General features: G+C 38.4%; 1 protein-coding gene across 30 annotated transcripts in view; it reads left to right on the top strand.

Moving 5' to 3' along the window:
• ATP2B2 (ATPase plasma membrane Ca2+ transporting 2) overlaps positions 1-12,499 on the top strand; it is a 697,462-nt gene that overhangs the window by 650,742 nt on the left and 34,221 nt on the right. For 29 of the 30 annotated variants that reach the window (XM_053294622.1, XM_053294618.1, XM_053294612.1 and 26 more), the window contains 4 exons: positions 2,513-2,619; positions 3,571-3,762; positions 9,151-9,364; positions 10,670-10,881. In XM_053294622.1, the coding sequence (XP_053150597.1) occupies positions 2,513-2,619; positions 3,571-3,762; positions 9,151-9,364; positions 10,670-10,881 (725 nt within the window). The remainder of the gene's footprint in view (positions 1-2,512; positions 2,620-3,570; positions 3,763-9,150; positions 9,365-10,669; positions 10,882-12,499) is intronic. The other variant, XR_008315871.1, reaches the window with a different exon arrangement.

Here is a 12,499-nt window from a genome sequence, read left to right as displayed (position 1 = left end):
TGAGATTAGTTTTTACTTCTGCTGCTCTGTGTTATGTGCATTATTGTTTTACATAGGTTTTTAAAAATTTTAAATAAAAATTATTTTTATATTCATATTAATAGCTGCACTTTCTGCATTTTAATTGTGTATTGTTTTTAACTGTATTGTAAACCACTTTGAAATTATTTTAATAAAAATCGATATATAAATCGAACAATAAATAAGTAAACAGTGGTACATATGCTGGTAACCTCCAGACTTGACTACTGTAATACACTCTACGTGGGGCTGCCTTTGTACATAGTCTGGAAACTATAATTGGTACAGAATGCGGCAGCCAGATTGGACAACACGAAGGGACCATATAACACCATTTTTGAAAGAACTGCACTGGCTGCCAATACGTTTCTGGGTAAAATACAAAGTGCTGGTTATTACCTATAATGGCTTGGGACCAGGTTATTTAAGAGAGTCCCTCCTTTGTCATGAATCCTCCTGCCTTTATGATCTTGTGGAGAGGTCTGATCACAGTTGCCACCAGCTCGTCTGGTGGTGACTCAGGACCGGGCTTTCTCTGTGGCTGCCCCAGGGCTTTGGAATATGCTCCCTGCTGAAATAAGAGCGTCTCCTTCGCTGTTTGTTTTCTGGAAGACCCTCAAGATTCTTCTGTTTTTGCAAGCTTTTAATTAATTTTAATAATTTTAATAATTTGTTTTATATTGTTTTATTGTGTTTTATGTATTTTAATCTGTGATTTTGAATATCAAAATTTGTACACCGCCTAGAGATGTACATATCAGGTGGTATAAAATACGATAAATAAATACAATAAATAAATCTTGTGCTTGTGGTGTTCCCAGAGGTATCTGGTGAGCCTCTGTGGGAAACAGAATGCTCAACTAGATAGGTCTTGGGCCTGATCCAGCAAGGCTCTTCATTATGTTCTTATTATTCCTGGTCTGGGCTTCCTGAGTTTCCCTGAGTTATTTCAGATGCTACTTTACCTGGTGTGAGATAAGAAGTTGGCTTTGGAATTATATGCCTTCTCTTCCTCTTCCCCTGCTCTCTCATAATGGGTAGACGGTAATGAGTGAACTGGGAAATCTCATATTTATTTGAATGCAGGATGCTCCTGACCCTGTGAGACAGAGCCCATTAGATCCAATAGTATACCGTAGAAGGCACAGAACCTATAGCACAAAAGCAGTTAAGGTAGCAATGGAGTATCCATCCCACTCCCTGAAGTTCCTTGGTTCCTTGTCTCCAGGATAGTTCCTACTCCCATCACAACTATGTTTAGTACAACTACTACTGGGAGAAATTGGTACCCAAATAGAGCCTTGCATGCTCTGTGTGTGGCTTCTTCTTTTAATGATGACATGTTGCCATATGTTTTGACATCAAAATTTTTGATATTGTGGTGGTATAGTTATTGGTATGGAAGAGCCTAAGCATGGAAATGCTGGGTTATTCTTTTAAAAAGATAATGCACAAAATGATACTTTCTCATAGCCTTTCATATATGTAAACCATAATTTTGGGAAGGTTTCAACATGTAAATGAATGCAACCAACCTTTGCAAATTTACGTTTGTAAATTTACCTCCCCACAGATGCCTCTGTTCATTTGACATTTCCCTATCAACCTCAGTTGCACTTTGATGCCCTCTGGTGGCTATTGTGAGGTATGGTGGCCAGTGACATCTTTTGCAGAGAATATCAAAAGAGAAAATATAAGAGAGAAGAGCTTTAGATGTATTTTGAGTAATCAGAGCTGCAAACCTAAATATTGGTGGTCTAGATCTAGTCTCAACATATAAAACCTTTTTACTTCCCACACATGTTCATGACAAATGATGTTTGAATCTTTGTATAAGTTTCTGATGCTGTCAAAATATATGTCCAGGGACATTACATATACAGGTAGTCATCAAAGTAGTAAAAATTATCAACAATGTATAAAAACAGATGTGTATAACAAGAACAATAATTCCATTTTGTGCTCTTTAATTCCTTTTTAAAGCTTGAGTGATAGATAAGAAATGAAAGGGATCACTTGAATAGTTTGGCCCTCATAATACTGCTATTGAACACTTAGTTTCAGCTGTGTATTAGTCAATACAGGTGACACAGTTTTGGCCCAGATGTCTTACAATCTAGGAATGACAGAGAGGACAAAGTTGAAAAAGGAGGTGGTAAAACCAAATTGAATCGCTTATTTGAGTTGTGTGTGAAAAGGGTGTTGTAAATGAATGGGATACAGCATGTAGTCAGCAAGTTTGCCTAATATCAACTTGGCATGTTGGACCTTGCGGCTAGAGATGCATAATTTAAAGGCATGTAAACAAATGGTCTACCTCTGATGAAGATGTGTATGTTCCTTGCAATGAACAAATAGCCTCAGACTCTGAATTTGTTTGTTTGTTTGTTTGTTTGTTTGTTTGTTTGTTTGTTTGTTTGTTTGTTTGATTAAACCACAGTGCATGGCTGTACTCAGACAATTCCTGAAACTGCATTGCAATATTTTACAGGTATCATTGACAGCACTCAGGTGGAGCAGAGGCAGGTTGTAGCAGTGACTGGTGATGGAACTAATGATGGGCCGGCCCTTAAGAAAGCCGACGTTGGCTTTGCAATGGTATGTATTGGAACCTGCTCATTATTACAACTGCTCAGAATTTTCACCAGTTTTGATTTGGGGGGTTCAAAGTAGTGCTTTGGGGGAAAGTCTGAAATATTGCTTGGAACATTCAGTTATATTATTTTTTTCTTTTCTCCTTCGGTCATTGTTTCCTCAGTCTTTTTAATGTTTTGGTGCCATTTTTCTTTATGATTCATTATGATTACTAGGCATTTTTATTCCTGGAAATAAATAGGTGGGTAGTCCAAACTAAATGGGGATCATTTAGTGAACACAGCACTCTTCATCTGGATAATTTCAAATGTATTTGAAAATATGCTCTAGTGGGAAAACATTATGCCATATTTATATTTTGAGATTTCATTCCAATGATTTTAGCAAAATTGCTCTCAGCCCCTTTCTAAACATACTATTTGTGATCCAAAGCATGCTTAGTATCACAAAATGGGCTTATGCTAGCCTAAGAGATTGGTTTTTTAACCTGAGCAGCTGAGTCCTCTGCCATATTTTATTTATTTATTGTTAAATTTATATACCGCCTTTCATTAAAAACAATCCCAAGGCGATTTACAGAAGTTAAAAAACATATAATAAAAATGACAGTTAAAAGTATTATGCTAAAAATATGACAACAAATCTGATTTAAAATATATAAAATACAAACATAAAATCTGTACACAGAATCACAAGCTTTTCAATTTAATAGCACAATATCACAAGCTATTCAGTTTAAAACCAGCTTGCCTTCTGTTATGGGGAAGCTTCTTTGTGAGGAAAGCAAACCTTTCAGTTCCTTAAAGTTTGGGGCTGACTGAATTAGTTACATGCATCTTTAGAACCTGGCCACTATTTTCCTGCCAACAGCCTTTTAAAACTATGCTAAAAGTGGATTTTCTCAGTGATTACTCATTCTGATATTATTCTTGCCATCCTTTCTGCCTTTTTCAGGGTATTGCAGGAACTGATGTGGCAAAGGAAGCCTCAGATATTATCTTGACAGATGACAATTTCAGCAGTATTGTGAAAGCTGTAATGTGGGGCCGTAATGTGTATGACAGTATCTCGAAGTTCCTGCAGTTCCAGCTCACAGTAAATGTGGTGGCCGTGATTGTTGCTTTCACTGGGGCTTGCATCACCCAGGTAAGGTTAAGCATGGACTGAATGGATATAAGCCAGCACCACATCCTGAGAAAAGAATCCCATGCCAAATGATAATACAGTTTCTATAGTTATATTAGGCAGCTCACGTGGAACTGAATGGAAGTCCCCATTCAGTTGTTCAGGCTTCATGTACTTGAATCTGATCTTGATTCAAACAATTCTGAAGAGCTTGTTTGGGTTGCTATTCATGGGACGGAGATGGACAAAAAAGGTTGAAGGCACAACAGGTCAAAATGTCAGGGTTTGTTTTCAACATACTCTTTCTCTCCCTCCTCCACCACAGCCTAGTGCAACTTATCTTTATCAGCTCAGCATTACCAGCTGCGAGGTCTTGTGTCACTGCAGCTTAATCAAGCCATTGTCTGATATGCCACATGCCAATCACCTTATTGTCATAACAGTAAGGCCAATGGCTATGTCAAACAATGAGGTTTGCAGATTGTAGACATTCCAGATGCCTCTCAGGATGCCCCACTTGAGGTCATCCAGAAACCTTGTGCAGCATTTTCATGTTGCATTGGTGACAGTGCCTTTTTGGTGGTTGCTCTGTTAGGACTGGTGAGACATCTGAGCTTCAGCGAAGTTACAGCTGATTCCACATATGTTGGCCTGCAAAACACAGAGTGAAAGCATGCAGGGTCTTTTCCTCAACTATTATTTCAGAAAATCACTCATCACATATCAGAGTTGCTTTTTGAATGGCTGATGCACTTGGCCATTCCAACACTCCTAAAAAATCACAAACTCTATCAGCCCTCAGTAACCCATGTGTACAAAGCTGTGTCCGTGCCTGCTTATCTGACCAAAAGCAAGTAAAAAACTAACAGGAAATATTCCATTATATTTATGTACTGCTTACAATTCTCTTTGAAAAGTATTTATTCTCCTTTGCCACTTGGATTACTTTCCATATTACCAAAAAGATCAAGAAAATGTGGTGAAATGGATTTAAAGTAGTGTGCACATGTAGATGAAATTGTAAAATATGGAGGCATAATACTGAAATGCAGGACATGGCACTTCTGTGAACGCAGCACAGATCTTCACATGGCACATACTGTTCACTCCAGTGCAACAGGAAAATTCAGTCTCTGTGAGCGAAATCATGAATAAGTCATGAGGTATACTGTAAAGAATAAGTTTACCTTGTCATCATGATATGGCCAAGTGAAACCTGAAGCTGTCTCTATTAGAAGTCACAAAGGTGGAACTCCTCCCAAATTACTCTTCTAAATTTTTCAGGGTGTTCAAAGGTTATAACTATTTATTTCTTTATGGGGCCTGGGCTTAGTTGCAGACTTATGGCTTCTCTAAGCAGGGAAAACTCAATCTGTTGCTGCTAACTCCAGCTAAAGAGAAAGAGAAAGAGGGAAATACTGGTTGACAAGACTAAGGCTCGTAGCTTTAGCAATCTGTAGCATCTGTTTGTGCTGCATATAAGAAAGACATGGCAACCACATTTCTAAGGATTCCAGAAAACACAGTGGCAAAATGCCAAACGGATTCACTTCTTCTTCCTATAGTGCTAATTAGTAGGGGTGTGCACAAAATGGATTATGCATTCCATTCCAAGCTCCAGAATGAAGTGTATAATCTTCGGGTCATTCTGTCAGAACAACTGGTCGAGCTGGTTGTTCCCACGAAACCATCTTGGAACACTTGAAACATTCTGAGATCATCCTGAGTGCTATCTTGGAATCCAAAATGCCACTCTTCTGGCCACTGTGCATGTGCAGCAGCCAGAAGAGCACCATTTTGGATTCCAGAACGATGCTTGGAACACTCAAGATGTTCCATTCAAAATGGAGTCATTCCATTCCGAGCTTGGAACAGGCCCTTTATTTTAAGGGTGTTCTGTTTCAAATGCAAAATACTCAAAACAGCCTATTTTGAGTTCAAAACGTTTCGAGCTTGAAACATTTTGCACATCCCTACTAATTAGCTCTTGGAATAGAAATATTTAAAAGGAGACAAAAGGTTGGAGGTCACCTTTGGGAAACTTCAAAGCATGCTGGCAGAATGTTTCATGTAATCATTTAAGAAGTTTTTTAATGTGTGGGTTGACATTAGTAAGTTCAGAACTTCCTTAATGTAAGGGCCAGGACATGTAATATGTTATGGAGCTTTGTTTGTATGGATGCATGTTTGTAAGTTGGATGTTTGTAACTCAGGGACATGACCAGGACATTGCAGCAGAGTAGGAACAGCATCAGAACTCTTTCTTCCTCATGCTCCAGATGAGATGGACACGATGTCCTGATCCATCAGGGGGATAGTTTTAACTTTAAACATCATTTATAACAGACAAAGAAAGCATCTCTCTGCTGCACTACAGTGTAACCTCCCTGCTTCACTATTAAAATGAACTAGGAATGAAAAAGGAGATTTTTCTACAAAACCTGTGAGATTTTAATCAATAACTGATGAGACGAATAGGAGTTCAACAACAAACATGAGTAGAATACTAGACTGGAAAAAAATTCTTGCAGACTCCCCAAGTTGTTAGTTGCTTTGAGTGTCATATTGTGAGCTGGAAAGGCAGGATCTAAACAATGTCTTCCAAAGCTGCCCACTGAGATCCTTGTCAAGTGACTGGAGCTAGGGTCTTCTCAGTGGTGACACACCAATTGTGGAACACTCTTCCCAAGGAGACATTGTCGGCACCTTTTCTTGTTAGCTTTTAAGTACCCGGTGAAGGTAATATTATTTTTCTGTCTTTAATGGGTGTTATATTTCTCCTGCTTTGGTTATTTTAATGTTTGTTTACTGCTTTATTTTTCGTTGTATGTCTTAATTGTTAGCTCTTTTGGAAACTTTTGTGCTGGAAAATTGATTAATATATTTTAAATAAATACATAATACATTGTGATGATTTTTTTTTTTTTAGAAAAAGGGAACATGACTCTTCCTGGGCTGATATTTCATAATGAGCTGCCAGCCTTTTGTGATTCACACTTCAAGGTGCTTTCCAAAACAGAGCTTATACAGTCATTTAGTACAGAGAATACTGGGGAAGGTTCCCCCTTTTTCTGTCTGTCCTTGCTGACGTCTCCCAAGGTTAGAAAGAAAGGAACCTGCAGATTAATTGTTCACATAAGCAGCACATTTTGTCAAAGGCCACATAACACTCCTTATGCACATGTTTAATATCCATTAGCTACCAAGCCAAAAATATTCTGACATTTAGGCAGGCCGTCACAGACAGTAAAAAAACCACTGTAAGCTAGCATCACACCTTGTTGCTCACAAAGCTGACTCAAATTTTTAATAGGAGACCAAACCCAGATGCAGACAAATACTCATTTTTCTTAGCTTCCAAGAAATTAAGAAAGCACTTCAGTGGAAATTTCATTCTACGAAGTGCCCAGATTAATGTGTGTTTAGTGCTTAGGCTGAGGTTTAGAATGAGTTTTTACACTTGACTGAACTGTGTAGCACAGTAGATGATAGATAATTATTTGAGGCACCTTAGCAACATGGGGTGATTGGCACTGTGAAAGAGTGAGAATGCGCTGCTGCCAAAAGTGATGGCTGCCAATTACACATGTGTAATTTAGTGGATAGATCAAAGTGAGAAACTGGCTTTTCATTATAAACTGGAATTCCCTTGAGTATTTGTATAAGACAGACTTTCTTACAGCTATAGACTTCCTTACATCCAAATATAGATTTGGATGAGAGGCAGGAGGCAGAAAATAACACTTTAGGCCATCATTTATTACTATTTGGAAAAAGCCTGATTTGGTGAATACAATAATGTCCCCCCTCCCTGTACACATGTGGTTTCTTTAAATGCTTGTCTGCATGGCAGGTTGCTCACTCAAGGAGGAAATGTGTTTGGCCTCTTGCCGGTCAAGGAAGGAGCAACAAACAGCTTCCAGACCATATTCAGACTCTCCAGTATGTTGGTGCAGTCCACATTCTTTAAGTAGATCTTAGGTTTTAGTATTGATTTATTTTTAAGCCATGGAAGCCATAGAAAAGTATAAAGTTTTCTTTATTATAGTCTCATATTACATTAGCCTCATATTATATTTCTGGTGTGGTTTTTGAGAAGATAGTAGATACTGCAAGCACAAGCACAAGTCTCTACATAGCTGCTAAAATGCATTAATTCAGGCACCTCTTGCTTTTGGTAATCAAAGCAAATTGTTACAGGGATGATCCTATCAGTCTGCTTCAGCATGTAGGGAAAAGACAAGAGCTTGTGCTACTGCAACTACAGTAGCATTTTGTGCCCAGCAAGTAGAGCAGCACTAGGCAGCTGCATGAGACACCACTTCAGGAGCCCGAGTGCCAGGTCTGAAGTTGCTGCCTGACACCAGTACAAGCTGTGCTCTTGTTTTTAGGCTCCGGCACCTGATCGAGGCACTCTAAAAGTGGAATGCATCCTGTTACAGTTGAATCCCAAGCCACTTAAATTTATCTCAAAAAGCAGCAATTTTGATTGTAATATCATTCATTGGTATTGGATGCTGAGATTAGTTCTGAGGTAACCTTAACTGTGTAGATTAGAATTAGGGAAAATGTTTCTTTTTGAAACACAAAGAAAGCCTATTTTACGTTTGTGTGGAAGCAACATGAATTAGCCGTATCAGTTAATTTAAAAAATTAACATTCTGTTCTGTTTCTCACTATGGTTTATAATGCCAGTCTACCCATACACCATTATCACTCCCTGGTGAGGGAAAGCAACAGCAAAGGGACTATTATCCAAACCACAATTTAATAAAACATATTTTAATAATAATTCACTTCTAATGAGATGAGAATTAGGGGTGTTTTTTAAAATGTGGTCTGTTTTGAAGCCCTGTTTGGTTTCAATCACATCCTGTACCATGAGCAAATAGCTCCTTCTAGTGGTCGCTCATGACACAAATACCTAATAAGCCACAGAATCCTTGACCATTTAGAAAGCAGAACTAACAACTTGAGATTTCATTAGTGTTTAAAATAAAATCATTATTGTCCTGCTTCCAGAAAGAGCACAGTCTCCATGAATATACAACTGTTTTAGGAGTTTCTTTTTCACTAATGGTTGTCATGAAGATGGTGTGTCCCTTGTACCAGGCTGTAACACTTAAAAGCCACCCTCATCCTCTTGCAATAGTACATTAAGACTTGTATCTGTAAAAATAAAACATAATGACTTTGGAGATAGGAGCCCAGATTTAAATACCCATTCAGTATTGAAGTTTAACTTTCACAAATCATTTTCTCAGCCTAATTTGTCACCGAGGTGTGGTGAGGATTTAGAAAAACTTGGAATTGTAAAGCACAGTGTGCACAAGGTTCTACCAAAATGGTTTCCAGTAATTAAATGTACTGACGTGAAGGTATGTTAACATCTATAATTTTTCTATTAAGGACTCTCCGTTAAAAGCTGTGCAGATGCTGTGGGTCAATCTGATTATGGACACATTTGCTTCTCTTGCTCTGGCTACCGAACCTCCTACAGAATCCCTACTGCTAAGGAAACCATATGGCAGAAACAAGCCCCTTATCTCACGTACCATGATGAAGAACATTCTGGGCCATGCTGTTTACCAGCTCACTCTCATTTTTACTCTCCTTTTTGTTGGTAAGTTCACTTAATGTTCCCCCTCCTCCAAAACTTACAGTTTAATTTTAGGTTGTAGGTGCAACCTACTGTCACAGAATTTCAGGATGTTATTCCTATGAGCTTCCAACATAAACTATGCCATTTTGATTTCTGAATAACTAAGAAGTGAAATAACTAGAACCAATATAGTGCTCCATGTTGCCAAGAATTTGTGCCCTGTTGGGCCATAATAAAAAAAAACTACCTTATATATGCCAACAGACTTGAGTACATATGGTAGAATTTCACCTCTTACCTATCACAAACTGCTTTGGAAATCTCCCTTTCAGTAGTGCTTTGCCATTACAGGGTACAGAGGCCTCCTATTTGAGAAGCATGAGATTAAAAGCCTTGTAGAGTCCACGATTCCCTGGATTGAAGGCAGTATTTTCTTCTATCCTGGCACTTATTTAATTAGTCTTATTGGGTACCATTCGGTATACCAGTAATTCCTAAGCTTGTACCAAGGAGACCCACTAGTGGAATTTAGCCTTCCTTTAAGCTATACTATGGTCTTAGCCTCACACCTGGAACTCATTGTCCCTCAACCCCAGCAACTGGGCAACATGTTCCCCTAGCAGCATACCCACTACCTAAAAAAAACCACTCCATCTATGCCACAATGGTGGTTTTGTAATGATGTATGAGAGGCCATTATTCAGACAAATGAAAATAAATGAAAGGCAAACTCCTCTCAGCTTTATTTGGAAATGGGTCACCTAAGAGCATCTTTGGAGAAAGCTGAGGGGAAAGAACTTCTTTTCCCAAGAGTTTAAGTGGTCCTGTTACATTGGGTGCATTGTATTGTATTGCCTTACATTTTCATCTATTTTTGGCCAAGACCTGGATTCTAGTTAAATTAGAGCATTTGCATTTAACTGAAATGTTCAAGAAAATATAGGCTACATGAGATGGCTAACTGGGTATGTTTAAAAAGCTTTTTTCAAAGGTTAAGGGCTGATTGGATTGGGATAGTTATCTAGTGCTTGGTCAGGAATTCATCCATGCACCAAGACCCTTCAGTCCACCTGGCAGGCTGGTCCCGTGCATGGAACAGCTAGATAACACCTGGGGAGTCCTGAACTTCAGCAGCCTACCTGGATATTAAAGAAAATTGTGAAGTTTCACACAACTGGGCATTGGTTGTGGTTATTTATTATCTTGCTGACTTGGTGACGTGATTGTGCTCTGGAAAACAATTATTTTTGTAGCTAGACTGTGAATTGAAACAACTGTGTCCTAAATGTTTATAGAGATTATTTTCTGTTTTCTACTTATGATCAGGTGAAAAAATGTTCAAGATTGACAGTGGCAGGAATGCACCACTCCACTCTCCGCCTTCTGAGCACTACACCATCATCTTCAATACCTTTGTCATGATGCAGCTGTTCAATGAAATCAACGCACGCAAAATCCATGGTGAAAGGAATGTTTTTGATGGCATCTTTAGAAACCCTATATTTTGCACTATTGTACTGGGTACATTTGCTGTGCAGGTAATCATTATACAGTGTTAACGCAGCAAAATATTATTTGCACGTTCCACTGTAAGGTCTTTTTCCTCCCAACATGATGTTCTTTGAAAGTCCAAATGCATTATGATGTTTGCTATATATAAATCGGTCATTTATCCACCATTAAGGCAGATGTTCTGATTTTTCTACTTATAGTCTGATTGTCTCAGTTTGATCTTCCAATCTATGTATTGCTTTTTCTTTTGGGGCTTCATATTCCTTTCATTTATTTATTTGTTTTATGGGGAAAGCTTCACTTTGCTAGTCTTACTCTTCTACTACCAAAGTCATGTTATATAAAGGAAGATGAGAATACTCAAATATGCTGGAATATATTATATTCCTTTTGAATTCTTGTCACTGGTATTGCAGTACTAAAATATATCTAGTATTTGTTGTTGTTTTTGAGATCACACAATACAAAGTATATTACTTAATAAGTAATCTTGGTATATAATAAACCTCACGATGGCAGGTTTTATTTGGGAAAGAAAATACTTCATCATAATCTTTTTCAAAGATCTTAAATTTCAGATGTTATAGTCAATCTTGGGTACTCTGTTTTTTTGTGATAGCAAAAGCAATATTTCTGAAATGACCTTCCTAAGAATAAATGAGAGAATAGGTCAAAAGAGTTGGTTCTGACTTACATAAGTGTAAGAAGGATAGGGATCTCACTTCTTGTAGCTCATCTATGAGGGGAAGATAATGACCTTGAGAATAAACTTAATTTAAAGCCAACATGTATCGAAATAGAATCTAAGAAGTAATCTATAATCTATTAACAGGATATGGAGTGAACCTACCAAAGCTGTTACAAGTAATAGAGGGCTCATAAGTATGAACAAAAGTTGTAACACTGGTGGAGCAGTGGTGCAGCTACAACTCCTTTTCAGTTTTCCATAGCACATATATGAGGTTTCATTGCAGATATTTTAGCTGTTCATTTAATATTTAAATGTGAATGAGACAACTATGTATTTGCACACACATATATCAAACAGGTACACTCCTGGGAGCTCCTAACTGAATGCATACCCAGTGCTAATCCTAGGTTTGCTTCTCTGATATGTGAAATGGTTCTAAATCTGCCCTTTGCACTCTAATCTCTCGCACCAACAAATATCTAGCATATTTGTATAAGTAGAAAAAACACAGGGAGGCTATGTATGTGAGCGTGCAAAACGGGGCTAAGGGAGCCCAGTCCAGTTTTGCACATTCATGTGAACCATCAGGATCAATCCCAGTGGCTACACAGCAGCAAACCTTCCTAAGTATCCTTCAAGTTAAACAAGGTTAAGGGAGCGAGCTCTCCCCCACCCTCATTTTTTAATCATGTGCCAGCCGTGGCTGCTTCTAGCCGCGGCTGGGACACTCGGGCGGGGGGGGGGCATCCCCAGTAATGCACTGCACTGTCTGCAGGGAAGGTAAGTTAAAGCCTCCTTCCCCACAGACCGCCCCGGAGCTTTTCTCACAGATCATGAGAAGTGCTCTAGTGTGTATTTCCATCTAACCTCCAATGCTTTTTTCTTCCACTCAATCTCAAATGCCAAGCTGTTGCATTATCATCCAGTTCTCTTCTGGACCCAATTCAAACTAG

The sequence above is a fragment of the Hemicordylus capensis genome, chromosome 2 (assembly GCF_027244095.1).
Source record: "Hemicordylus capensis ecotype Gifberg chromosome 2, rHemCap1.1.pri, whole genome shotgun sequence".
NCBI lineage: Eukaryota > Metazoa > Chordata > Lepidosauria > Squamata > Cordylidae > Hemicordylus > Hemicordylus capensis.
The sequence above is the reverse complement of the archived record's forward strand: the minus strand, read 5'-3'. Positions and strand labels throughout refer to the sequence as shown.